This window comes from Anthonomus grandis, chromosome 13 (genome assembly GCF_022605725.1).
Source record: "Anthonomus grandis grandis chromosome 13, icAntGran1.3, whole genome shotgun sequence".
Classification (NCBI taxonomy): domain Eukaryota; kingdom Metazoa; phylum Arthropoda; class Insecta; order Coleoptera; family Curculionidae; genus Anthonomus; species Anthonomus grandis.
Window position 1 is genome coordinate 665,188 of NC_065558.1, and position 27,233 is coordinate 692,420.

The 27,233-nt window shown below is 29.0% G+C and overlaps 1 protein-coding gene across 1 annotated transcript; it reads left to right on the forward strand.

The window, feature by feature from the left end:
- Positions 1-26,939, forward strand: LOC126743600 (uncharacterized). The gene is made up of 7 exons (XM_050450769.1): positions 1-275; positions 14,772-14,891; positions 14,983-15,193; positions 21,172-21,618; positions 24,641-25,179; positions 25,248-25,448; positions 25,510-26,939. Exons 1-7 carry the CDS (start codon positions 152-154, stop codon positions 25,671-25,673), a joined length of 1,806 nt encoding a protein of 601 aa, XP_050306726.1. The 5' UTR covers positions 1-151; the 3' UTR covers positions 25,674-26,939.
- Positions 26,940-27,233: the final 294 nt, after the last annotated feature.

Genomic DNA, 27,233 nt, shown 5'->3' on the forward strand with positions numbered 1-27,233 from the left:
CACCATCGCAAAATGCGATCGGGACGCGGCTCAGTCGTACGTGGTGATCGTTGGAGAGGCGACGCGACGCTTTTACGCTTATGAACGACGTCGAGACGCCGGGCGTCGCCACGTGTTGTTTTTTTTAGTGTGTCGTTTCCTCGGGGTGAGAATGGCCCACCATCGGGCGCCTGACAAGAGGGAGGACGAGGAGGAGAGCGAGGAGAGTCCACCTCCACCCGACGGTGGTTGGGGGTGGATGGTGGTCTTCGGTTCGTTTATGATTCACGTTATAAGTGAGTATGGTATTTGAATTTTAGTAGGATTTGAGAAAGGAATTAATTCTAATAAATTTAAGAATATTCGTCAATTTTCACGCGTAATTTAGGATGCAATATAAAGATAATCCGCATATAATGGACTTGAGGCGACCAAGAGATATAGTTCATCTTATGAGATGAAACAAATTATGTATGCACAATTTAATTAAAAACTGTATTTTATTAGTAAACAGGTGCATACATACATACATATGTATGTATATGTGCATATACAATCATACAATTTATAAAAATATTACTTGTCAAAAAAGTCGGTTATTTTACTTTGAATCGAGTGCTTTTTTATATAATTGTTTGGCAAAATAAGTTTAAGTTTATTTAATTTTGAAAACACTTCAGTGCTGTTCTCTTCCTGTAGAAAATAACGTTGTAATAGTTGTATACAGCTAAGAGCCTCTTCTGTGGTTACCTCGGTTTCTTCTACTGTATCATCTTCAACTTCTTCTTCCTGAAGTGCTTGATTTACCAAGTCTGCATTAGATAATTCTTCTCTTACAGTAACGTTCTTATCCTCAAAATCCTCTAAAACCATTAATTTGTTTATTCTTATCAGCTCGGCCAGTGGAAGGTCATCTTCAGGATCGCATTCCATAGTAGTAGTAGCTGTTGCTTTTACTATCCCGGCATGACGAAAACAATAATTATGGATCGTTTGCGTAGAAACCTCATTCCATGCAAGACTTAACAAATTTCCAGCTTTCAATATAGTAACACTTTTGTGAATATTGGTCGTATTTTCCATAGTCTCTATTATTTTCATCAGTAATTATTTCCTATAAACTTGTTTCGAACTCCAAATGACACCCTGGTCTGTGGGCTGTAGAACTGATGTTACCTTAGGTGGTAAAAAAACTAACTTGATACAATGGAGTCTAATTTCCGGATGAGCCGGGCAATTATCCACTAGCAACAAGATTTTCTTTGAGGATCTCTCTGTCCCACTTTTTTAAATAATCTTCAAAAATCAGTGAGGTCATCCAAGCTCTCTTATTCCAAGAATAGTCCACAGGAAGAGTCTTTACGTTATTAAAACGTTTCTAAAACACCGGAGATTTTGAAATTTTCCTGAAACAACAGAGAATGTATTCGTAACACTTAAACTACAAAACAAATCTAAAAATTCTGTGAGTGAAAATGAGTAATTTTTGTTTCTCGGTTCCAGAAGCATTAGCGCAAACCATTGCTGTGATACGTTCTTTTGACATCTTTCCCTCACTACATGTTTCACCTTTTAACTCGTGAGTTTTATCGGGCAACCTTTTATAAAAAATCCCAGTTTCGTCGGCATTAAATAGGTCATTCTCTGTATAGTCATTACTTATCATAGGCCAAACACGAGCCAACCAGTCATTAATCGATTTTATAGTCACCAATGACAAACATCTGGCGCACAAGGTACATCTAACACCTAAAATTAGTGACAACTCAATTTTGTCTATATCAGGAAAACAAGCAAACTATTAAAACCGTTAAACAAGATCGTTTAAAAACTACGACTCGCATCTACTACAAGAAAAACTTCTTGCTATTGATTGGAACAAGAATAGCTCGGACATAAATCTACTAGCTGACTCATTGATCACTGATATTGAGATTATTATAGACTAAGGTTCAGATTATCCAAAATCAAAAATATGCGGAAAAAAAATGGATAACGTCTGACATTAAACAAATGATGCGAGAAAGAGATACTTTATATAAAAGGGCCTTTTTAGATAGAAATGAGGGTGCCTAGAAAGAGTATAAAAAGAAATATTATTGTAAACAAAATTAGAGTAGAGAAGGAAAAATTTTATGCAGAATGCATAGACGAAAACAAAAACAATCCTAAAGAATTATGGAAAAATCTTAAAGCTCTGCTACCAGGTAAAAAGCATATTTTGACATTATTTGAGGATTTTACATATCGTCCCTACAATGTCCAACTATCGAATGTGAAAAAAAGGATTTTTCAAATTCGATACATTGCTGTTATACTAGACCGTTGATTGAGAATATCCCAAATATTCAATCAACGACTAGACGTAATACGTCTAGTGGCAGATTATTGAATCCGTAGCTCCTTTAGAACGCGTTTTAGAAGTAGGAAATATATATGTATTTCTATATTTTACAGAATCAAAGTATCGAATATTCACATTCGTTTTTTTGTAACGACATTACATAAAACTTGTTATATTTGTAAATCTACACACTATCGAATATGACACATTTGTTAGTTAGACACTGCAAATATCAAAAAACCTTCAAAATCTTGAATATCATAGTATTGAATGTGCGATATTCGATAGTTGAATATGGGAAAAATCATGTAGGGTTTGCAATTAATATAAAGCATAATATCGAATGTAGCACATTCGATAGTTACGCTTTGGAGAAAATGCAAATTCTTTGAAATTAACGGATGTCATTTTATACAATATTTCATATTCGATAATTGAGGAGTGTTATTTCAAAAAGGGACATGTCCACAAAAGTTCAAAATACGTTTTATACTGATTTTTCTATCTTTTCTATCATTCCTATCGACTAACCCCTTCAAATCGTTTCAAAAAAATACATGTCCCCGTTAAATTCCTATATGAAGGTGTTGTGTTCAATCAAAGCTAGACATGTCCGCCTCACATGAAAATTAAATCTGTTTTATTCAAAATCGGATAAGTCCACTATTATTTCTTATGGGCAAACACCGATTTTATCCAAAATCAGACATGTCCATTTTGTGCCCGCTTTCTGCTATTTCTGTTATGACGATTCAATTACACCAACTTTTAATAGCAACGCATCTCGGTTTGAGAGTAGGGAGTGAGGGAACCGCTTGAAAAAAACACAGACGGGAAGAAACACAAAACTAAAAGAAAAAAAAATAGAAAATTCAGTTTCAAACGAAAAAAAACTTAATGTGAAGGCGCTTCTTGAAAAACAATTTAATAATGAAGAACTGAAGTGGCAAACTATACCTGAGTTAATTTTTTTTTTAATTCTTGAAGAATGTGTAACCGAGGACGTAGCAGCTGAAGAAGGTGAAAATGAAACAGAAGAGTGCGACTGCTTAGAACCTGACAATGACATACATATTTGAAAAAATATGTTGTATTTTTCATTTAAATAAAAGTTTATGAATAAAAACAGTGCCTAAAATTTATTTATACTTTGTAAACACGTAAAAACCTAAATTAATAATTTAAAGTTTAAACAAAATGGGACATAAACATTTAGTTCATTCAAAACAAGACATGTCCAAAATTATTTTTGATTTTTCTCTTAAAAAAAAAAGAAGTATTCAAAACATCTTTTGGAAATATGCTTTTAGGGAGTCAAAGCATTATAATTTATTTTTCCTAATATTTTAGCTCTAAAGGTCTCATTCTGAAACGTTTTTTTCGTTTTTCTCAAAATTATAAAAAGTGGACATGTCCTTTTTTGAATAAACACTCCTCAGTTGGAGTTCGTAAGTATTAGCAGAGTATACGAACGTGGCTTCATTGATTTATCGAATGTGCCACATTTCTTATTTTGAAATTGTTTATATTTTCTGAGTTGGCGCTGAATCCGCAACTAGTTTAGTTGGCACTGGTCCAGGGAACCACGAGTGGCTATACTTAGATTTTCTTTAGCACGTGTTGTTTGCCGCCTTTATTGCAGAAAAAAATGTCAAAACGCTAAGAGCTAAGAAAAAAAAGCTAAGAAAAAGTAAATGCAATGGAACCAGTTATTGACGATTATTTTACTTTCATTGATGGTATATGGTTTTAATATAAAAGAATGAACACATTTTAATCAAACGAAACTATAACGAGGACTTTTTGAGAATAGTGGCTACAAAAAAAAGAGGATTTTAATGAAACAACTCCTTCTACTCCTTATAATAATAGACTTCCCATAACCGATGTAAAAAAGAGATCTTTTGTCAATGTGCTCACAAGATTTGATCCCAAAACCCTAACACCAATACTACTACTCCCTACCAACATCAAGCGAAGTTAGGGACTTCGCTTCGCTTAAGGGTTTAAATTTCCGTGAAAATGATGATTCTTCTATCATTTAATTCCACTTAACCATATTTTTATTTTGTTCTTGGTTTTGTTTTCTAATGTGTTTAGTGCTTATAATAAATACTTTGTATGTCAATTTTTGGTTCATTACTTGACTTTTATTAAAAACTAAAAAATTAAATTTTTATAACACAAACAATCGAATATGTCACATTCGATTCTTTGAAGTAAAATTTCTGACAAAGCCGTAAATTGGTACAAATTTTTAATAAGATGCAAAGTGACGAAAATAGATTTTTAGCCTATAATAAGAAAAAAAACTATAGCACTATCACAAAAAGAATTAAAAACTGCATAGCAGTAATATAAAAAAAAACAAGTTGGCATATGCGATAATTTTTAAATGACAATTAAATATGTTTTTTAGCTTTCCTGAAAAAGTAGGCATTTTCACATTCGACATTTGGACATTGTAGAGACGATATGTTTAAGCCGGGACTTCAAAATTCGTTCATTACATGCGAGTTTTCATTATAAGCGAGTTCATTATAAATCGATTATACTGTATATATATATCTTAGTCAATAAACTAACGCAATTTCCCAATTACTAAAACCTTCGATTAACATACTTAACACTTGCATTCTGGAAAATGTATATCCTGCTCTCGGGAAGAAATCAATCATTAAACCCATACCAAAATTATCCAATCCTTTAAGCTTTAATGATCTGAGGCCAATTATACAAATACAACAATATAAATACAAATCGTTTATTTGTCAAAATAAGAAAAAAAAAAGAATACATTTTATGGAAAAAAAAGTATGACAAAAAGGACACTTCATCGATTATAAAAAAAAAAAAACGCTTTACATGCTCCTCATATTAAGGAAAGCATATTATGTGAACTATCCTATACATAACAAACAAAACAGCTAAATATTTCTAAATAGAAACTAACCTAAAAAAAGAATCAATGCATGGCAGATGCACCATCATTAGTATTTAGTCTATGAAAGAATTTAAAACGACTTAAAGAAATATAATGTTAAGTTGTGAAAAAAATAAATAAAAAATTAGCAATTAGGGAAGCAGAAGCGAGGGGCGACAGTAAGGGCAGCCTGGCCACGGGAAAAGCGAAGAAAAAAAAAAGGATTATTATAGTATAATATGACGCTGAAGTCAGTATGTCATATTATTAATGACATGTTTGATTTACTAAGCTTGAGAACCTTGTTCATAGAGTAACTTCTATCTGACATGCTTTGAGAAATTCTTTTTGCTACGTGTTTTGATCTGTTCCGGTAGTTGGTTCCACAAGTGCGCAGCAACAAAAAAGAATGAGCGTTGAAATGAAAAATTTGCAATTAAACTACAGGCCTTAAAAAATTTCTTAAATAGGGAGACTTATTATTATTATTTATAATGCGGTAAATAAAATGATACGTATGAAGTGTTCTCCGGTTTTCCATATTTAAAATACACTCGCCGGCACAAAATTCCGCCACCCTGAAATATTGGCCAAGTTTGATGTTTTATAAATTTTTAATTTTTTATCAGATTCTCACGATTTTGCCAGTTTCAGTTTTTAGATACATTTATTGTGATTTTTTAAAATCATTTTGTAAAGTAGCATTTTTCGATTAGGCTATATTATACAGGAGTAAAACAAACTGTTGTTTTTTTCTCGTAATTTTAAAAGACCCTGTAGTAAAACTAAGGTGGATAATTCTGTTTACATACTGTTCCTTATAATCTTTGATGTATTCTAAACATTTCGATTTTTCATTCATTCCATTATCTCATTTCTGCTGCGAGCTGCAAATTTTTTATTAAAACGCTGATTTGAAGCGTATTTTTATTAGGAGAAACAAACACTAGGTATATCATAAAGTAAATTAAAAAAAAACAATTTTAATAGCGTGTATTTTCTCCTCTCGCAGCAATAACAGCTTGCAGTCTTCGCGGCATCGAATGAATAAGGTTCCTTATTCTTTCTTGAGGAATAGCCTCAAATTCTTCGATCAGCGCTAGTCGTAAGTCTTGCAAGGTTTGTGGTTTTACAGGACGACTGTCTTTTAAGTTGATCCCAAAGATGTTCTATTGGGTTGTGATCCGGGCTACATGCGGGCCATTCCAATCTTGCGAGTCCAACTTCATCCAGATATTCGCTCACTACATGTGCAACGTGAGGTCTAGCATTATCATGCATTAATGTAAATTGGTTCCCAATGAATGGAGCAAATGGGACAACAAGTCCTTGAAAAATTTCCTCAATGTAACGGTGGGCGGTTAGCGCTCCATTTTCAATAAATACAAAATTGGTGCTTGCTTCGGTAGAAATATCCGCCCAAATCATGACTGAACCGCCACGATATGAGATTTGTTCTGAAATGGTGCAGTCAGCATATCTTTCATTTCTACGTCTGTATACCCGCTCACGACCATCCGGCGTCCTTAAACAAACCCTGGATTCATCTGTGAATAGTACGTTTGCCCACTGTTCTAGAGTCCACTCAAAATGCGATCTTGCAAACCTCAGTCGGTGTTGTCGATGCCGAGAAAGTAATTGTGGAAATCTTGCTGGCCTTCGTGAATAAAGTCCAGCTTCTGCTAATCTTCTACGTATTGTTCTTTCACTTACACTTACTCCATGAAGTATGCGCAAGTCATTTTTTAGACACACAGCAGTAGATCTTCGATCTCTTAAAGAACTAATGGTGACAAAGTGATCATCAGCTGCAGTGGTCATTCTCCTTTTGCCAGAGCCTTGTCGTCTAGTAAAAATTCTCGTCTGTAAATACCTATTCCAGGCATCTCGAACTGTAGACCGCGGAAATCTCAGAGTACGGGCGACGTAACTTTTGCTACGGCCATCCTCTATTAACGCAACAATTCTACCCACGTCTGCTGAAGTTAATACCATATTGACACACAACAAATTATAATAGTGACGCTGTCAAAATTTATGTCACATTAATTGCGTCCTTAGCCAACGTCGATAATTTTTAACCGAAAACTTGACATTAATTATGTAAAAATAAGCTTCAAATCAGCGTTTTAATAAAAAATTTGCAGCTTGCAGCAGAAATGAGATAATGGAATGAATGAAAAATCGAAATGTTTAGAATACATCAAAGATTATAAGGAACAGTATGTAAACAGAATTATCCACCTTAGTTTTCCTACAGGGTCTTTTGAAATTACGAGAAAAAAACAACAGTTTGTTTTACTCCTGTATAATATAGCCTAATCGAAAAATGCTACTTTACAAAATGATTTTAAAAAATCACAATAAATGTATCTAAAAATTGAAACTGGCAAAATCGTGAGAATCTGATAAAAAATTAAAAATTTATAAAACATCAAACTTGGCCAATATTTCAGGGTGGCGGAATTTTGTGCCGGCGAGTATATTTACTCTATTCATATGTGGTGTAATGTGTTCTCTAAAATTTATATTAAAACAAAGTCTTAGTCAGGTATTTTGTACCTTTTGTATCATTCTTTTTACGTGTGACAGCAAATAATTATTGTATACAGTGTCACCATAATCAAAAAGAGATACAACTAAAGTGTCACACAACAAATACTTTTGCCTAGACTAATTTTAAAATGAACAATTTAGTGTAGGAAACTTGGTTTTATTATCTTGCTAGTTTTTGCAATTAGGACACCCTATATATAACATATTTTAAGTGAAAAGCCTTGAAATGAAACTTAACAGTTAAAAGCGATTAATTAAATTAAACGTTAATGCGCCATATATGACCCTGTTTGATTTTTTTTAACATAAATCAAGCAGATATGAAATCAGGATGAAGAGCGCAATTTTGGCACCCAAACTTGACCAATATCGACTTTCGCACAATATATCTTCAGCAATATGCTTTTAATATTCAAACTAATACTAAAATTTCCTTAAGATAAAATAGTGTATGCCAGGAATATCCTTTGGTCTGAAATAAATTGGAGTTATTTTAAGGTGGGTCAGATATTTTTAGATAAATGCCCCACTTTTTCTTATAGTCAAAACTTAATCACGTTATTGACCCATAATGATGCTGCTATTTTATGGCCTTTAACCCGCATTTATCAGCTAATACACGCAGCGCCTTACCTGTTTACTTACTTATTATAATAAACAAACCAAAAATTATCAAAAACTCCTTATCTCAAGGCTATTTGCACTTAATCAAAACTTTATTAACATGGATACTAATATGTTAATTATGTGGCTAATCTAATCGTTAGCATGTCAGATAAGTCTATTGATAAGTCTATTGTAGTAGTAGATTTCTTAAAATCAAATTTAGCACAAAGAACTGAAAATGCCACGTTAACATTTTCGAAAATCATGTTTTCTAAATTTAGAACGCACGGGCAGACAAAGATTAAAAATTTTCGTTCATTGTTCATTTTAGGACAATAGCGGTTTCTCATTTAATTGCACCAAGCTGTTAATAATAATAAATATAATACAATTGCCTTCATAAACGAGCAGTGGAATAAAGAAAACAAAATCAATTTTTTAAGCAAGATAATCCACTTAAGTCCCATTTTCCTAGACCACAAATATTACGGGGACACAACTAGTTCTCTGTAAATTAAATATAGACTGCATTTCTCAATTGTAAATTAAACATTGTTATCGTTATAAATAAACGATTTCCTTTTAGATTCGATATAAAAATGGTGTTGCAAGCACAACAACCATCGGCCATCATTATCTCGGTAGTATAGAAATATGATTGTTAGTGACATCAATATAAAAAGCATAATAAATTATACTGATGGGACATATACTCTGAACTCATTGAAACTACTCAGAGCGTTGCAATTTTCAGAGATTTGGATCATTGCCTCAAAATTCTAAACTGGTTTAAATAAGTGACGCCAGTTTAAGTTGGATCTACTAATAATTCCACGACCGACAGATAAGTAGGCGGTTCCTCTTGAAATAAAAATGAATCTACTAAATTTAATAATTATTGTCGAATTAAAATTGGGTCGACAGGAACCGCGCTCGTGATTCATCTTTTATACGGGGTGTTTTTTATATATTGCGACAAAATTCAGGAACGTGTTCTTTTGACAAAAATTCGCAAAAAAGTTTTTATAAACATAGGTCCAAAACCTTTTAGATTTTGAGCTACAGGGTGGTAAAGTTTTAACAAAAAAAAATGATTTTTTTTCGATAACTTAAATACCCCTGTAGATATTTGTCCAAAAATTGGTATGCAGGGTCTGTGTATCCAGAGCCATTTACCAACATACTTTTAAAATTTTTTTGTTCTCCAGTGGCGTGTGTGCAGGTTTTCCGCTAAATACTTTTATAAATAAAAATGGTAGGCCACTGGTTTTTCTTATATTAAAAAATATTTTTAAATTCCCCGTTTTATTTGCAACATTTTTGATCCCTTGGACTGTGTCCGTTAGATGCACGGTTTTCGCACAAAAAATTAAAAACCATGGACATGTTGCTCTTATAACGATCATAGAAAAAATAAATTTTAGCGATCAGTCAAAGTAGAAAAATGTTTTTTAATTTTTTGTGCGAAAACCGTTCATCAAACGGACAAAGTCCAAGGATACCAAGGTCCCTGCATACCAATTTTTGGACAAATATCTACAGGGGTATTTAAGTTATCGAAAAAAAATCATTTTTTTTTGTTAAAACTTTACCACCCTGTAGCTCAAAATCTAAAAGGTTTAGGACCTATGTTTATACGAACTTTTTTGCGAATTTTTGTCCAAAGAACCCGTTCCAGAGTTTTGTCGCAATATATAAAAAAACACCCTGTATAATGACATTTTTTTAAAAACTTACTTGATCGGTTAATAACCTTCTCAGGTCTTACTTTATCAGTTGTCCGTAATCCTTGAGACTGTTGTTTTTTGATGTTAGTTATTGATTGTCAATAAATTATTGACTTTTTCGGTTTTATCAGTTACAGTTTTATTGAAAATTCAAGTGGGTTTCATAATAGGAATGGGAAAACACAATAAAATATAACCTTGGATGTAGATTTTTAGAAAAGTAATTTACGTTTTAGAGAAGGAATTAGGGTCTTTAACCTTCGACGTTTTAGGATATTGAAGTGTGCTCGTTTATTAAATGAATAACATCCACTATATTTTTAGGATGTTCTTGGCATAAAACCCAAAAAAAAAATTATTTCATTTAAATTCTTAAGTCAATAATTTTTTTTTTAATTTAAGGTTTTTTTTTCATACCTTGTTTGTTGCTTATTGCCAAAAGTTTCCCCTATACATATTACAATATTGTTTTAAAGTAGAGCCAATTGCATTTTAGTATTAAAGGCGTTTCACATAATTATATTAATTAAACAAGAATATATTTTTTAATAATTGTATAAAATTTATCATTCGTTCTTCAACTGTCTGGCAATAATTTTTTACGTTTTTCAGACAGTTATGGGCATTTCTTGTTTATCCAGAAAATTAAAGTTCTTTTTAGGATTTGCAAAAAGTTGAAAGTGCATTTTCAACTGGCTGGTTATTCCTTATTTTTTATAAGGAATTTAACTCAATTCCAGATTTTTAGTATTGATTAACTGCAAACGGTTTCAAAGAATTATTAAGGAATTTATTAAGAAAATTAAGGAATCTCTTCCAACAAAGAAAAAAAATTAAAGAATAACTTGTAAGCAATTGAAAATACTTGAAAAAACTAGGAATAGCTGTCCAGACTTTTTAAAGGAACTCTCTCCTAAGCAAAAAACTCATGATTCTATGCTTTCCTTGACAGATGACACAGCATTAATAGGAAAAGCTTATTAATTAATAATCAAAGCTTACAAGTCTGTAACAAAACATGAATTATTATAATATTCTTCAGCCGGAGTATTCTGAAATGATTTCTTTTAATTTTGAATTCCAAACTGTCTGGATAAATTAGGAATTTTCTCGATTGATTGGAAAAATTATTAATCTACTTCCAGGTAGTTGAACAATGAAAAATTATTGTTTTCATTAATTTTCATAAATAAAAATGAGATAATTAATTTAAGGATTTTTCAACGTCTCTATTTACTTTAAAATTTAATTCCAAATCTTCATTAATTGAATGAAAAAAATTGGATTCGTTTAAAATAAAATACAGAAAAACAAATTGAAAAAAAATGTTTTTTAATTATTTTCTTTAATGTGTTATTTAAAAAGACAATGTAAAAAAGTTACTATTTTTATTTAAATTTTTATTTATTTAAAATATTTATTGTTAAAGGTTTCATATAAAAAAAAATGCCTAATTAAATTAAAATTAAATTTAAAAGAAAACTTCGCTTTTTATGTTATATTTCCTTGAATTTTCCCTAGTTTAATTAAAAAAAAAAAAAATTTTCATCATTATTAATTAAATTAAGAAAAATATAAATTTAGTTTAATTAAATTTTTGTAAAACTTAATTTTTTTTAATTAATTTTCTTATTATTTTAAATTTGAAAAATATATATTTTTTAATAATTGTATAAAATTAATTAGCACAAAAGGTATATACTGCTGTACATTTTTTATATTTGTTTTTTGGGTTATTTTGTTATTAAATTCCTGGTGTTTTACACTTATTTTTTCAAATTATATATGTTCAAATACATATTAATTTTTTGCTTATTGACGACATTTTCAACAACAAAAATTATTGTTTTCATTAATTTTCATTAATAAAAATGAGATAATTAATTTAAGGATTTTTTAACGTGTCTTTTAACTTAAAATGTAGTTAGAAAAAATATATTTTATTATATTATGTTTATATTTTAATATATACATATATGTATATGAAAAATAGTACGTTTAAAAAAAAATACATTTTTTTTAATTTAATATAATTTTTAAATAAAAAATTTTTTTTTTATATTTATTGCCAATTAATAAAAAAATATAAATGCCTAATTAAATTAAAAAGAAAATTTCGCCTTTTTGTTATATTATTATCTTGAATTTTTCCTAGTTTGATTAAGAAAAAAAAATATTTGCATCATTAAAAAAATCCAATTAGAAAAAATTACAAATTTAGTTTAATCAGATTTTTGTAAAACTTTTATTTCTCATTTCTTAAATTAAAAAAAAAATATTTTATTTTCTTTATATAAATTAAAAAAGATATATGTTTTGGTTCAAACATTTTATCCAATTTTCATTTCATTTATTAAATTTGGCTAATTCAAATTTTTTAAAAAATTGTAATTTACTTAGTTTTAATTCATTTAAAAATATTGTTCCCTAGTTTAATATAATTTTTATAAAATTGGCTTTTTTTATTGTTTCCATAAATGTTCTTAAGAAATAAATAGTTTCAAAAAGTATTTTTTTGAACAATATTTATGAAAAAAAATATTATGATTAATTAAATTAAAATGAAACCTCCAAAAAAATTAAACTTTGCTATTTTTAATAATTTTTTTATTATTTCCTTGAATTTTTCCTAATTAAATTTAAAGATTTTATTTATCTTGAATTAAAAAAAAAATATTTTACTTTAAAATGATTTTTCATATTAACAAAAAATAATATTTTTTAATTTTTTCCCAGATTAATTTAAATTAACAAAAAGAATTTCGCTTATTTTTAAATATAATTATGTTTGTTTTCTTGAAGTTTATAAATTTAAATTTAAAAAAATATATACTTTTGCCACTTTCCAATATTGTATTTTTTTAATTATTTGTTGTTTATTTATCTCGAATTTTCCATGAAATAAATTAAAAAAAAAAAACACTTTCATACATATTTACTTAAAAAAAAGGCGCTTGAATTAAAAAAATATTAATTTAGCCTAATTTAAATGTTTTCAAAATATGTTCATTATTTTTCAAAAAAAAAAACACTATACAGGGTGTCCGGAAAAAGGAGGCCAATCCGCCGGCCACATATAGGGTGAACCAAAATAATGCGACTTTCGTTATGCCATTTTTTAATTGGGCGCTCGCTATTCAATATACAGGGCGTCAAAATGAGAAATATAAAAACGTTTTTTTGAAGTTAGTCGAGTGTTTCATAAGATATTAAATTAAAATTTGGTGCGAGGAGGTTTTTTAGAACGAGAAATTGAAATCCGTTCACGGATTCGCTATACCTTGTAGAGGGCGCCACCTGCCTATGTGTTAAAAATACCAAAACTTTTTTGTACTACTGTATAATAAAGTTTCAGTAAAAAATTCAAATTATCCAATCTTTCCTTGTAAAAAAAGTATTCTTAGTAAATGCCGGCCTGAGAGCCTGTTTATGAGATATCTTAATTTTAAAATCTAGATACATTTTAGTTAACAAAATAAACGTAAATTATTTTTCTAAATAAATGCTAAATTACTTATTATAATAAAAATCTTACAATAATGATCCTAAATTATTCGTTCTACGTGACCTCCATTCATTTGTATACACATACGAGCCCTCTTTATTAAAGAAAATCTAAGACTTTGTATAAAATATTTGGTTTCAACCTGAAATGCAAGTTGCAATGATTCTTTCTCTTAAATGATCCTCGTTTAAAATCAAAACCATATATACAAAGTCCTTCATACATCCCCAGACTAAAAAGTCCAATAGTGTAAGGTCGGGCCACGGAACAGGAGCATCTCGACCCCGGAACACTTAAACTCCTTTTCTTAAATCTATAAATACTTTCAAGTGAAATTTCTTGATTTAATGTCCAAAAACTATCATCAATTTTTGCTTCAATATTTTACCCCATTTTTTTAAAATAAATGATGACCCCTAACACCTTCAAGAAACATTAAAACGCATGAAATTTCCCTTGTTACGAACTATAGTGGGAATTTTCTAAAATATTAACTAGCGGAACTAGATAAAGCACCATTAGAAATCCCCGATGGCATATTGCCAAGTAAAAATAAATAAAAACAAATAGACATTCGTGTAGGTTGAGGTAAGGAATTACTGCACTACGGATATATTTTTAGTCTATTGTGAGTGAGAAAGTGATATTTATTTAGTAGCGAAACACACACTTTTAATTGCCCTTCTTGGAAAAAAATACCTCATATTATATTATTTCAAAATTAAACTATAACCGATAGTGTATGGATATATAATAATAATAACAAATTTAATTAGTGTATGTATGTATGTATAGTTGTTGATAGAAGCGAGTTGAAACAAATATTTTGAACATTTAAATAAATTATTCGATATTACGCCGCATAACTCAGATAACGTTCCGTTTTATACGCGCTAAAGATAAACGCTATTGCAACGTTTGCTGTTAAATAACAATAACATTTTATAATGTTTTGTTTAAATGCTTATAAAAAATTCATGATTATTGTTTTTAAGAGAAACTTTGCCAGTTTTAACCTTAAATTAAGACCATTTTTAGGTAACGAAACCGATCTAAATATAGGCATTTTTAACCTCTTAAATCTGCTTCCTCTTATTCCATAATATGAACTTTATTATTAATTATTTTCAGCCGACGGGGTCACTTACTCATTCGGAATATTCTACGATGAGTTCCTGACCTACTTTGGTGAGGGCAAAATGATCACCTCCTGGATATTATCCCTACTTGTAGGAGTAACTCTATGTTCGGGTAAGTCTTATGCTTATGCTTAAGTACACTGAGACATTATAAGGATTTTTTTATAAAGCATAAATCCGAAACACTTTTCCCACTTTTCCAGGTCCAATTTCCAGTTCGCTAGTAAATAGATGGGGCTGTCGAGCTGTGACCATAGCGGGGGCTATCCTAGCCTCTTTCTGCATGGTGATCTCCTTTTGGGCTCAGAACGTCATCACTCTATGTATCACCATTGGGATCGGGGCGGGTTTCGGATTCGGCCTTATATACCTGCCGGCCATCGTCAGTGTCACCATGTACTTCGAAAAAAAGAGGTGAGCCGGTCAATTTTAAAAATTGAAATCAATAGCAATTTACTTGATCCTTCTTGCAATAAAAAAATATTATAAAGAGATCGATTGCTAATCGATCAAAGGTTCTGGATGATTTTGAGAGTTAACCATATAGTTTTGTTAATGCATAGTTATATTAGTGATTTTTTTTTTATTTCGGTTCTTATATAGTTTTTTCTATTATTTATATATTTAAAATTGTACCGGGGTTGTCTCATCTGTACCATATCCTTACAGGTGCAGACTAACGGCTATTTGGAAAAGAATTTTTAATCAACGCTAACGGTTTGGTTCATAATCGAGGGACACTCCTATTTGCCATTGTAAATAAAATATTTTAGTTCCGTTTTAAAAATTTATAAAAAATTCAAGTTAAAGGAAATTTATTTGAAACTCCTTGTAGTTATAACAAGATTTGTTGCTAATCTATAGAAAAAGAACATGAGTCAATCGGCCGACTGTTTTTTAAGTTATGAATTTTTTTCCAAAAGAGGTCCAAAAATTATTCTAGTCCGAATTTAAAAATTCATAAGAAATTCAAATTAAGAGCAATTTACTTGAAACTTGTTGTGACTATAGAATGATCAATTGCTAATCAGCAGAAAAAACAAATAAGTAAATTTGTTTAACATTTTTTAAATTATGAATTTTTTCCAAAAAAAGTTAAAAAATTATTCTAGTCCAAATTAAAAAAATCATAAAAAATTCAAATTAAGAGGAATTTACTTGAAACTTATTACGATTATAGAATGGTCAATTGCTAATCAATAGAAAAAACAAATAAGTTAATTGATTTATTATTTTTTAAATTATGAATTTTTTTCCAAAAAAAATTAAAAAATTATTCTAGTCCAAATTTAAAAATTCATAAGAAATTCAAATTTAGAGGAATTCACTTGAAATTTATTGTGAATATAGAATGATCAATTGCTAATTAACAGAAAAAACAAATAAGTTAATTGGTTTAATATTTTTTAAATTATGATTTTTTTTCCAAAAAAAGTCCAAAAATTATTCTAGTCCAAATTTAAAAATTCTTAAAAAATTCAAATTAAGAGCAATTTACTTGAAATTTGTTGTGAACATAGAATGATCAATTGCTAATCAACAGAAAAAACAAATAAGTTAATTGGTTTATAATTTTTTAAATTATGAATTTTTTTCCAAAAAAAGTACAAAAATTATTCTAGTCCAAATTTAAAAATTCATAAAAAATTCAAATTAAGAGCAATTTACTTGAAACTTATTGTGATTATAGAATGATCAATTACTAATCAATAGAAAAAAACAAATAAGTAAATTGATTTATAATTTTTTAAATTACGAATTATGAATTTTTTCCAAAAAAAGTTAATAAATTATTCAAGTCCAAATTTAAAAATTAATAAAAAATTTAAATTAAGAGGAATTTACTTGAAACTTGTTGTGACGATAGAATGATCAATTGCTAATCAACAGAAAAAACAAATAAGTTAATTGGTGTAATATTTTTTAAATTACGAATTTTTTTCCAAAAAAAGTCCAAAAATTATTCTAGTCCAAATTTAAAAAATCATAAAAAATTCAAATTAAGAGGAATTTACTTGAAACTTATTGTGATTATAGAATGATCAATTACTAATCAATAGAAAAAACAAATAAGTTAATTGATTTATAATTTTTTAAATTACGAATTTTTTTCCAAATAAAGTTAAAAAATTATTCTAGTCCAAATTTAAAAAATCATAAAAAAATCAAATTAAGAGCAATTTACTTGAAACTTATTGTGATTTTAGAACGAGCAATTGCTAAATAACAGAAAAAACAAATAAGTTAATTGGTATAATATTTTTTGAATTATGAATTTTTTTTCCAAAAAAAGTTAAAAAAATATTCTAGTCCAAATTTAAAAATTCATAATAAATTTAAATTAAGAGAAATTTACTTGAAACTTATTGTGATTATAGAATGATCAATTGCAAATCAATAGAAAAAACAAATAAGTTAATTGGTTTCTAATTTTTTAAATTATAATTTTTTTTTCCAAAAAAAGTCCAAAAATTATTCTAGTCCAAATTTAAAAAATCGTAAAAAATTCAAATTAAGAGCAATTTACTTGAAACTTATTGCGATTATAGAAAGATTAATTACTAATCAACATAAAAAATAAATAAGTAAATAGGTTTAATATTTTCTAAATTATGAATTTTTTTCCAAAAAAAGTTAAAAAAATATTCTAGTCCAAATTTAAAAATTCATAAAAAATTTAAATTAAGAGTAATTTACTTGAAACTTGTTATGACGATAGAATGATCAATTGCTAATCAACAGAAAAAACCAATAAGTTAATTGGTTTAATATTTTTTAAATTATGCATTTTTTTCCAAAAAAAGTTAAAAAAATATTCTAGTCCAAATTTAAAAATTCATAGGAAATTCAAATTAAGAGGAATTTACTTAAAACTTATTGTGATTATAGAATGATCAATTACTAATCAATAGAAAAAACAAATAAGTTAATTGATTTATTATTTTTTAAATTACGAATTTTTTTTAAAAAAAGTCCAAAAATTATTCTAGTCCAAATTTAAAAAATCATAAAAAATTCAAATTAAAAGGAATTTGCTTGAAACTTATTGTGATTAAAGCATGATCAATTACTAATCAACAGAAAAAACAAATAAGTTAATTGGTTTATAATTTTTTAAATTATGAATTTTTTTCCAAAAAAAGTCCAAAAATTGTTCTAGTCCAAATTTAAAAATTCATAAAAAATTCAAATTAAGAGGAATTTACTTGAAACTTATTGCGATTATAGAATGATCAATTGCTAATAAACAAAAAAAATAAATAAGTTAATTGGTTTATAATTTTTTAAATTATGAATTTTTTTTCCAAAAAAAGTCCAAAAATTATTCTAGTCCAAATTTAAAAAATCATAAAAAATTTAAATTAAGAGGAATTTACTTGAAACTTATTGTGATTAAAGAATGATCAATTACTAATCAATAGAAAAAACAAATAAGTTAATTGATTTATTATTTTTTAAATTACGAATTTTTTTCCAAAAAAAGTCCAAAAATTATTCTAGTCCAAATTTAAAAATTCATAAAAAATTCAAATTAAGAGGAATTTACTTGAAACTTATTGCGATTATAGAATGATCAATTGCTAATAAACAGAAAAAACAAATAAGTTAATTGGTTTATAATTTTTTAAATTATGAATTTTTTTCCAAAAAAAGTCCAAAAATTATCCTAGTCCAAATTTAAAAATTCATAAAAAATTCAAATTAAGAGGAATTTACTTGAAACTTATTGCGATTATAGAATGGTCAATTGCTAATAAACAGAAAAAACAATTAAGTTAATTGGTTTATAATTTTTTAAATTATGAATTTTTTTCCAAAAAAAGTCCAAAAATTATTCTAGTCCAAATTTAAAAAATCATAAAAAATTCAAATTAAGAGGAATTTACTTGAAACTTATTGTGATTATAGAATGATCAATTACTAATCAACAGAAAAAACAAATAAGTTAATTGATTTATTATTTTTTAAATTACGAATTTTTTTCCAAATAAAGTCCAAAAATTATTCTAGTCCAAATTTAAAAAATCATAAAAAATTCAAATTAAGAGCAATTTACTTGAAACTTATTGTGATTATAGAATGAGCAATTGCTAATCAACAGAAAAAACAAACAAGTTAATTGATTTATAATTTTTTAAATTATGATTTTTTTTCCAAAAAAAGTCTAAAAATTATTCTAGTCCAAATTTAAAAATTAATAAAAAATTTAAATTAGGAGGAATTTACTTGAAACTTGTTGTGACGATAGAATGATCAATTGCTAATCAACAAAAAAAACAAATAAGTTAATTGATTTATTATTTTTGAAATTACGAATTTTTTTCCAAAAAAAGTTAAAAAATTATTCTAGTCAAAATTTAAAAAATCATAAAAAATTCAAATTAAGAGGAATTTACTGGAAACTTATTGTGATTATAGAATGGTCAATGGCTAATCAACATAAAAAAACAAATAAGTTAACTGATTTATTATTTTTTAAATTATGAATTTTTTTCCAAAAAAAGTCCAAAAATTATTCTAGTCCAAATTTAAAAATTCATAAAAAATTCAAATTAAGAGCAATTTACTTGAAACTTATTGTGATTATAGAATGATCAATTGCTAATCAACAGAAAAAACAAATAAGTTAATTGGTTAATAATTTTTTAAATTATGATTTTTTTTCCAAAAAAAGTCCAAAAATTATTCTAGTCCAAATTTAAAAAATCATAATAAATTTAAATTAAAAGGAATTTACTTGAAACTCGTTGTGACGATAGAATGATCAATTTCTAATCAATAGAAAAAACAAATAAGTTAATTGGTTTAATATTTTTTAAATTACGAATTTTTTTCCAAAAAAAGTCCAAAAATTATTCTAGTCCAAATTTAAAAAATCATAAAAAAATTAAATTAAGAGGAATTTACTTGAAACTCATTGGGATTATAGAATGATCAATTGCTAATTAAAAGAAGAAACAAATAAACTAATTGGTTTATAATTTTTTAAATTATGAATTTTTTTCCAAAAAAAATTAAAAAATTATTCTAGTCCAAATTTAAAAAATCATAAAAAAATTAAATTAAGAGTAATTTACTTGAAACTTGTTGTGACGATAGAATGATGAATTGCTAATCAACAGAAAAAACAAATAAGTTAATTGGTTCATAATTTTTTAAACTATGATTTTTTTTCCAAAAAAAGTCCAAAAATTATTCTAGTCGAAATTTAAAAAATCATAAAAAATTCAAATTAAGAGCAATTTACTTGAAGCTTATTGTCATAATAGAATGATCAATTGGTAATCAATAGAAAAAACAAATAAGTTAATTGATTTATTATTTTTTAAATTATGAATTTTTTTCCAAAAAAAGTTAAAAAATTATTCTAGTCGAAATTTAAAAATTCATAATAAATTTAAATTAAGAGAAATTTACTTGAAACTTATTGTGATTATAGAATGATCAATTGCTAGTCAGCAGAAAAAACAAATAAGTAAATTTGTTTAATATTTTTTAAATTACGAATTTTTTTCCAAAAAAAGTTCAAAAATTATTCTAGTCCAAATTTAAAAATTCATAAAAAATTCAAATTAAGAGGAATTTACTTGAAACTTATTGTGATTATAGAATGATCAATTACTAATCAACAGAAAAAACAAATAAGTTAATTGGTTTAATATTTTTTAAATTATGATTTTTTTTCCATCAATTATTTTAGTACAACTTTAAAAGTTCATAAAAAAATTCAAATCAAGGGCAATTAACTTAAGTATTTTTTTTAACAAGTATTTACTTAGCATTAATACTACAAAAGGTACGGAGCAGTTATAAAAAGTATATAGGCCACTTAAATATAAGAATATAACCATTAATATGTAAAACTAATTATGTCATGTTAATACTCTATTAAAACTGTACAAACCCATAGTTTAAAGATAAAATAAAACACACAAACTTACACATTATTGTCTTGAACTGTGTTAAATTATTATAAATTTTAATCATTATCACAGGTAATTTATCGACTTCCATTAAGCCTCTGTACAGAACAGAGTTGTGCAACTGATTTGTGTCACATCTGTCTGTCAGTATAAAATCTGTGCGACTGCTAGTACCATAATTCTGTACATCTTCCAAAACCCTTAATTTGTCACAGATGTAGTTGGGTAAAAGATGTTGTTTTACCATACACTAAGCATAATTCATTGGTCGACAGACAGCATATTTAGGACACTCAATATAGCTCATAGCTCTCTATTGGATTATTTCCAATTGGTTAATTTTGTATTGGGGTAAATTGAATTGATGGAATAAGTTCTTAAATTAATTGGTCTAACATTTTTAAAGTAATGATTTTTTTTTGACTTTACTTTGTCCATTAACCTAATTCTGATCCATTTCTTTTCTAGATCGTTGGCCACAGGTATAGCGGTCTGCGGTTCCGGTTTGGGTACTTTCATTTTCGCCCCCATCATTTCCAAACTATTAACGGAATACGGTTGGCGAGGTAGCGTTTTAATAATAGGCGGTCTAGTGCTGGAATGTATCCTATTCGGGGCACTTTTCCGACCATTGGAAAACGAGTCGGGGCGCAAGAAGGAGGAGGTGATTTTGCTGAAGAACACCGAGGGTCAAGTCGACATCCACGTGTCGGATAATGATTTGAAACCTTACGCGCCCTTACAATTGAACGGGACCAGTCAGATGCATAGGCCGCACAGTGTGGCTCATTTCACCCTGCCAAAGAGCAATAAACACGAACTGAATGGAAATATACCGGGAAAAATTAAGGGAGGAGATGTTGCCAGGTTGGCCCTTAGTCAGCCAATGTTGGGTCAGTCAGAGGTACATTATAGGTAAGAAAATATTAAAGTGTTTAAACAAATAACTTGTGAATGAAGAGACCTAAAGCGGTGAAACTTTTATGATTGATAGGAAGTGCCCCAAACTCTAGAAGTTTTGTCGCTTAAGTAGTTTTTAATAAAAATATTAAGCAAATGGCATTCGTGTCCAATTAAGTTGTGCACCAATTTTATACTTAGAATTAAATAATTTGTCACTGAAGAGACCTAAAGGGACGAAACTTTCTTTATCAATAGAAAGTGCATTGGGGCTTCACTCTATGAAATTTCAACTTTCTAGCTTTAGTACTTTTTAAAATAAATATTCAATAAATGACAAGCGTGTCCAATAAAATTATGCATCGATTTGATGTTTAGGTTGAAATAACTTGTGACTGAAGAGACCTAAACAGATGAAACTTTTATGACAAATAGAAAATGCCTTGGGACATCAGTGTAAAAAATCTTAACTGTGTAGCTTCAGTACTTTTTAATAAAAATATTAAGCAAATGGCAATCGTGCCCAATTAAATTATGCACTAATTTAATACTTAGAATCCAATAATATGTAACTTAAGATTCCTAAAGGGACGAAACTTTCTTGATCAATAGGAAGTACGTTGGAGCATTACTGTACGAAATTTCAACTTTTTAGTCTAAGTATTTTTTAATATAAATAATAAACAAATGTCAGTCGTATTCAATTAAATTATGCACCAATTTGATGTTTATGTTGAAATAACTTGTGACTGAAGAGACCGAAACAGATGAAACTTTCACGGCGAATAGAAAATGCCTTGGGACATCACTGTAGAAAATCTTAATTGTGTAGCTTCAATATTTTTTAGTAAAAATAATAAGCAAATAGCAGTCGTATCCAATTAAGTTATGCACCAATTTTATGCTTAGAAATAAATAATATGTAACTGAACAGACCTAAAGAGACAAAACTTTCTTGACAAATAGTAACTGCGTTGAAGCATCCCTCTACGAAATTTCAACTTTCTAGATTTAGTACTTTTTAATATAAATATTTAATAAATGACAACCGTGTCCAATAAAATTATGCACCGATTTTATGTTTAGGTTGATATAACTTGTGACTGAAAAGACCTAAACAGATGAAACTTTCATGATAAATAGAAAATGCCTTGGGACATCACTGCAGAAAATCTTAACTGTGTAACTTCAGTACTTTTTAATAAAAATACTAAGCAATTTCCAGTCGTGTCCAATTAAATTATGCACTAATTTAATGTTTAGAATCAAATAATATGTAACTGAAGAGACCTAAAGAGACGAAACTTTCTTGATCAAAAGGAAGTACGTTGGAGCATTACTGTACGAAATTTCAACTTTTCAGCCTAAGTATTTTTTAATATTAATAATAAACAAATGTCAGTTGTATTCAATTAAATTATGCACCAACTTGATGTTTAGGTTGAAATAACTTGTGACTGAAGAGACCTAAACAGATGAAACTTTCATGACAAATAGAAAATGCCTTGGGACATCAGTGTAGAAAATCTTAATTGTGTAGCTTCAGTACTTTTTATTAAAAATAATAAGCAAATGTCAGTCGTGCCCAATTAAATTATAAACTAATTTAATGTTTAGAATATGTAACTGAAGAGACCTAAAGAGACGAAACTTTCTTGGTCAATAGGAAGTACGCTGGAGCATTACTGTACAAAATTTCAACTTTTTAGCCTAAGTACTTTTTAATATAAATAATAAGCAAATGTCAGTCGTATTCAATTAAATTATGCACCAACTTGATGTTTAGGTTGAAATAACTTGTGACTGAAAAGACCTAAACAGATGAAACTTTCATGACAAATAGAAAATACCTTGGTACATCACTGTAGAAAATCTTAATTGTGTAGCTTCAATATTTTTTAGTAAAAATAATAAGCAAATAGCAGTCGTATCCAATTAAGTTATGCACCAATTTTATGCTTAGAAATAAATAATCTGTAACTGAAGAGACCTAAAGAGACAAAACTTTCTTGACAAATAGTAACTGCGTTGGATCATCCCTCTATAAAATTTCAACTTTCTAGATTTAGTACTTTTTAATATAAATATTTAATAAATGACAACCGTGTCCAATAAAATTATGCACCGATTTGATGTTTAGGTTGAAATAACTTGTGACTGAAGAGACCTAAACAGATGAAACTTTCATGACAAATAGAAAATGTCTTGGTACATCACTGTAGAAAATCTTAATTGTGTAGCTTCAATACTTTTTAGTAAAAATAATTAGCAAATAGCAGTCGTATCCAATTAAGTTATGCACTAATTTAATGCTTAGAATCTAATAATATGTAACTGAAGAGACCTAAAGAGACGAAACTTTCTTCACCAATAGGAAGTGCATTGGAGCATCCCTCTACAAAATTTCAACTTTCTAACTTGAGTACTTTTTAATATAAATAATAAGCAAATGTCAGTCGTGTCCAATTAAGTTATGCATCAATTTCATGTTTAGGTTGAAATAACTTGTGAATGATGAGTCCTATAAAGATGAAACTTTTATCACAGATAGGAAGTACCTTGGGATACCACTTCAGAAAATCGTAGTTTTCTAACTAAATTTTTCTAAATTTCATAAATAAAAAAATGTTAGCCACCTTAAATTAAGTTATGCACTAATTACATATTTATGTTTTATTAACTTTTGCCTAAAAATTCGAAAGTTTTATAATAAGTGTAAAACACCTCGAGGTATCACTCCAGAAAATCTGAATTTTCTGGCTAAAATACCTTGTCATTTAATTAAATTGGGCATTCATGTCCAATTAAGTTATGCTTCAATTTAGTATTTACCTTTAAATAACTTGTGACTGAAGAGACCTAAAAAGATGAAATTTTTTAGATATATAGAGCACACCTTGAGGCATCATTTGAAAAAATCTCTACTTCTTAGCTACAGTACTTTTCAATTAAAAAAAAATAGCAGTAATGCTCAATTAACTTCTATATTTCTATTGTGTATTTCTATTGTAAATTTATTCATTTAATAATTATTTAGACATCAACATCACCACCATAGACACCATCACCACCATGGACCCCTGGACCGTCCGGATATCTTCTACCAAGGGAGCCTGATGAACATCCCTTCCTACAGATCGCGTCTGGACGTACGTCACGGCGACAGTAGCGCCACCGAGCGACGTCACTCCAACTACAGCCACCACAAACACCGTAAGGACGAAGACGAGGAGGACGACGATGACGACGTCAGCGTAAAACTGTGCGGTCTCATCCCATCTTCGGTGACCACCAGAGACACCTTAAGACAAATGCTCGATTTTTCCCTTTTTAAGGATCCGGTGTTCGTGTTGTACTCCGCGAGTAACTTATTGACGAGTATCGGGTTTAATATTCCGTACGTGTATTTGGTGTCCAAGGCGAAATTGAGCATGGACCTAGAGGATGCGCAGATGTTGATTTCGATCATAGGCGCCGCGAATACCGTGGGCAGGATTATATTGGGTTACGTGTCGGATAAACCGTGGATTAATAGGCTGCAGGTGTACAATTGGAGTCTTACCATTTGCGGAGCAAGTAAGTCATGGGTTTTCCTCAAATCATTACGTGACTGTTTAATTAATGTCACTTTATTTTTTTTTTAGCTACAGCTATTAGTGCCTTCTGTGCTTCCTTCTACACCCTGGCCGTTTACTGTGCCGTATTCGGGTTCACGATAGGGGCCTACGTGGGTCTCACCTCGGTGATCCTGGTCGATCTACTGGGACTGGAGAAGCTCACCAACGCCTTTGGTCTTCTGTTGCTCTTCCAGGGTATCGCCTCTTTAATAGGACCGCCGATCGGAGGTACGTTTTTTACCCGCTCAAACCCTTAAGGGATTTTAATATAAAAACAAATTATCCCTAGGGGGCCTATATGACGTCACGGGATCCTATAATCCTGCCTTTTGTTTGGCCGGCGTCACGATCGCCCTTAGCGGACTGATTTTGTTTTTGATTCCTCCGTTGCAACGTTGGCAGCTGAAGAAAGCGAAAACGAGTCCGAAGAGGGAGTCCGCGAATGAAATATAGCAACTATTGAGTTCCTACTCAAATTTGAGGGGATATAATAGTGTGTGAGTGGCGGTTTTTTGTGATTTAGGTGAGGAGAGCTTAGAGTTTAATGTAGGTAGGCTTAACTGAGGGTTTCTATGCTCCTTCTATGTTAAATTTGAGGTTATGAGTGTCGTCATAGTGGACTAAAGAGGAAAATTCGTTTGTAATAGAACACGTGCCTCAAAATGGCTTTTTTTATTGAATATAATCTTAAGAATCTCAACTCAGTTCCAGTTACATACATACCAGGAAATACACCCTTAAAGGTTTTATTTAGATGAACCTCAACACCTTCCAGTTAACTCAAAAGGTCCCTATAACGCTCATAACCTTAAAAAGGGTATTCCAAGAGTACAATTTATTTAAAAAAAATAAATGAACGTTTTTCTTTAAATAATTAAGACCCTGTATCTTTACCTAATGTCCTTAAATTGTAGGACTAACATACACATACAACTTAACGAAAAAAAAATTACAAAAGACTTTTGGAATGCCCTGTACATTTGAACCTTAATTCAAATCGCTATACATATCCCAAAGTGTACTTGTGCGTGTAAATATATTAGGAAATATTACAGTGAGTGCTCACGTACTTTTGTATATAGTTTTTAGGTTATATATTATATTTTTTACAGGGTGTCCATAATATGAGCATCCTGTACGAGAATTTTAGCTAAAGCGATCATTTATAAGCATCAGCTGTTCTTATAATGTGTCTGTTTTTTAAAGTATACAGGGTGTTTAGGGTTCTAATTTTCAATTATTTTTTTCGCTTTTGGCTCTTAAACCCCCATAATTTTTTCTATATTAATAAAAATGTACGAGTTTCAGAGAATCACCTCAGTTCAATTAGACTATGAGCGATTCTCTAAAAAGCAAAAATTGAAATTTCTATAAGAGACACTCTATATCGCAAACAATTTTTCTTGTCCTGCCAAATTGTTTTAAAACATTTTATTGCCACACTGTTTACCACTCGTAAACTGCCTTAACTAGTAAATAAAGTGTATATAACCACAATTCTATGTAATATCATCCAACTGACTGTACATACATATATAGATGCAAAATAATTTTCTATTCTTGATAAGCATATATTTACAACGTTACTTGTTAATGAACTGACTGTATATTATAGCCGTTTCCCTTTTAGTTATCTGTAATTTTTTATGTACAAATAATATATAGGCTATTATATTCTATTATTCTAGTTACATATAAATGTTTTTTAGAAAAATGAAAGTTGTTTTATTTCATTTCCTGCGGTACCACTTTTTGACTTAATTTCGAAATGACGTAACTCCTCGGCGGCCATTTTGGAATACTACATTGGAGGCGGAGCTTAGTTTTGTCATAATAATGTCATGATAAATTGTGGGAGGGGCTTTTAATTGACAGGTTACTAACGCATAATAAGAATCTGACATATATGTCACTGTTTTTGTATTACGGGAATTAAATACACAGGCCGGCAAACATCCTTTTAAAAAACTTTTAGTTACTACAAAAGGGTTACACACCCTGTATAAATGATAA

Excerpts from the sequence above, each read along its gene's own strand:
- LOC126743600 (XM_050450769.1), top strand. The coding sequence starts at position 152 with ATGGCCCACCATCGGGCGCCTGACAAGAGGGAGGACGAGGAGGAGAGC. Across the intron at positions 15,194-21,171 it reads ATGTACTTCGAAAAAAAGAG|ATCGTTGGCCACAGGTATAG; the intron begins GTGAGCCGGTCA and ends TTTCTTTTCTAG. Across the intron at positions 25,180-25,247 it reads TCTTACCATTTGCGGAGCAA|CTACAGCTATTAGTGCCTTC; the intron begins GTAAGTCATGGG and ends TTTTTTTTTTAG.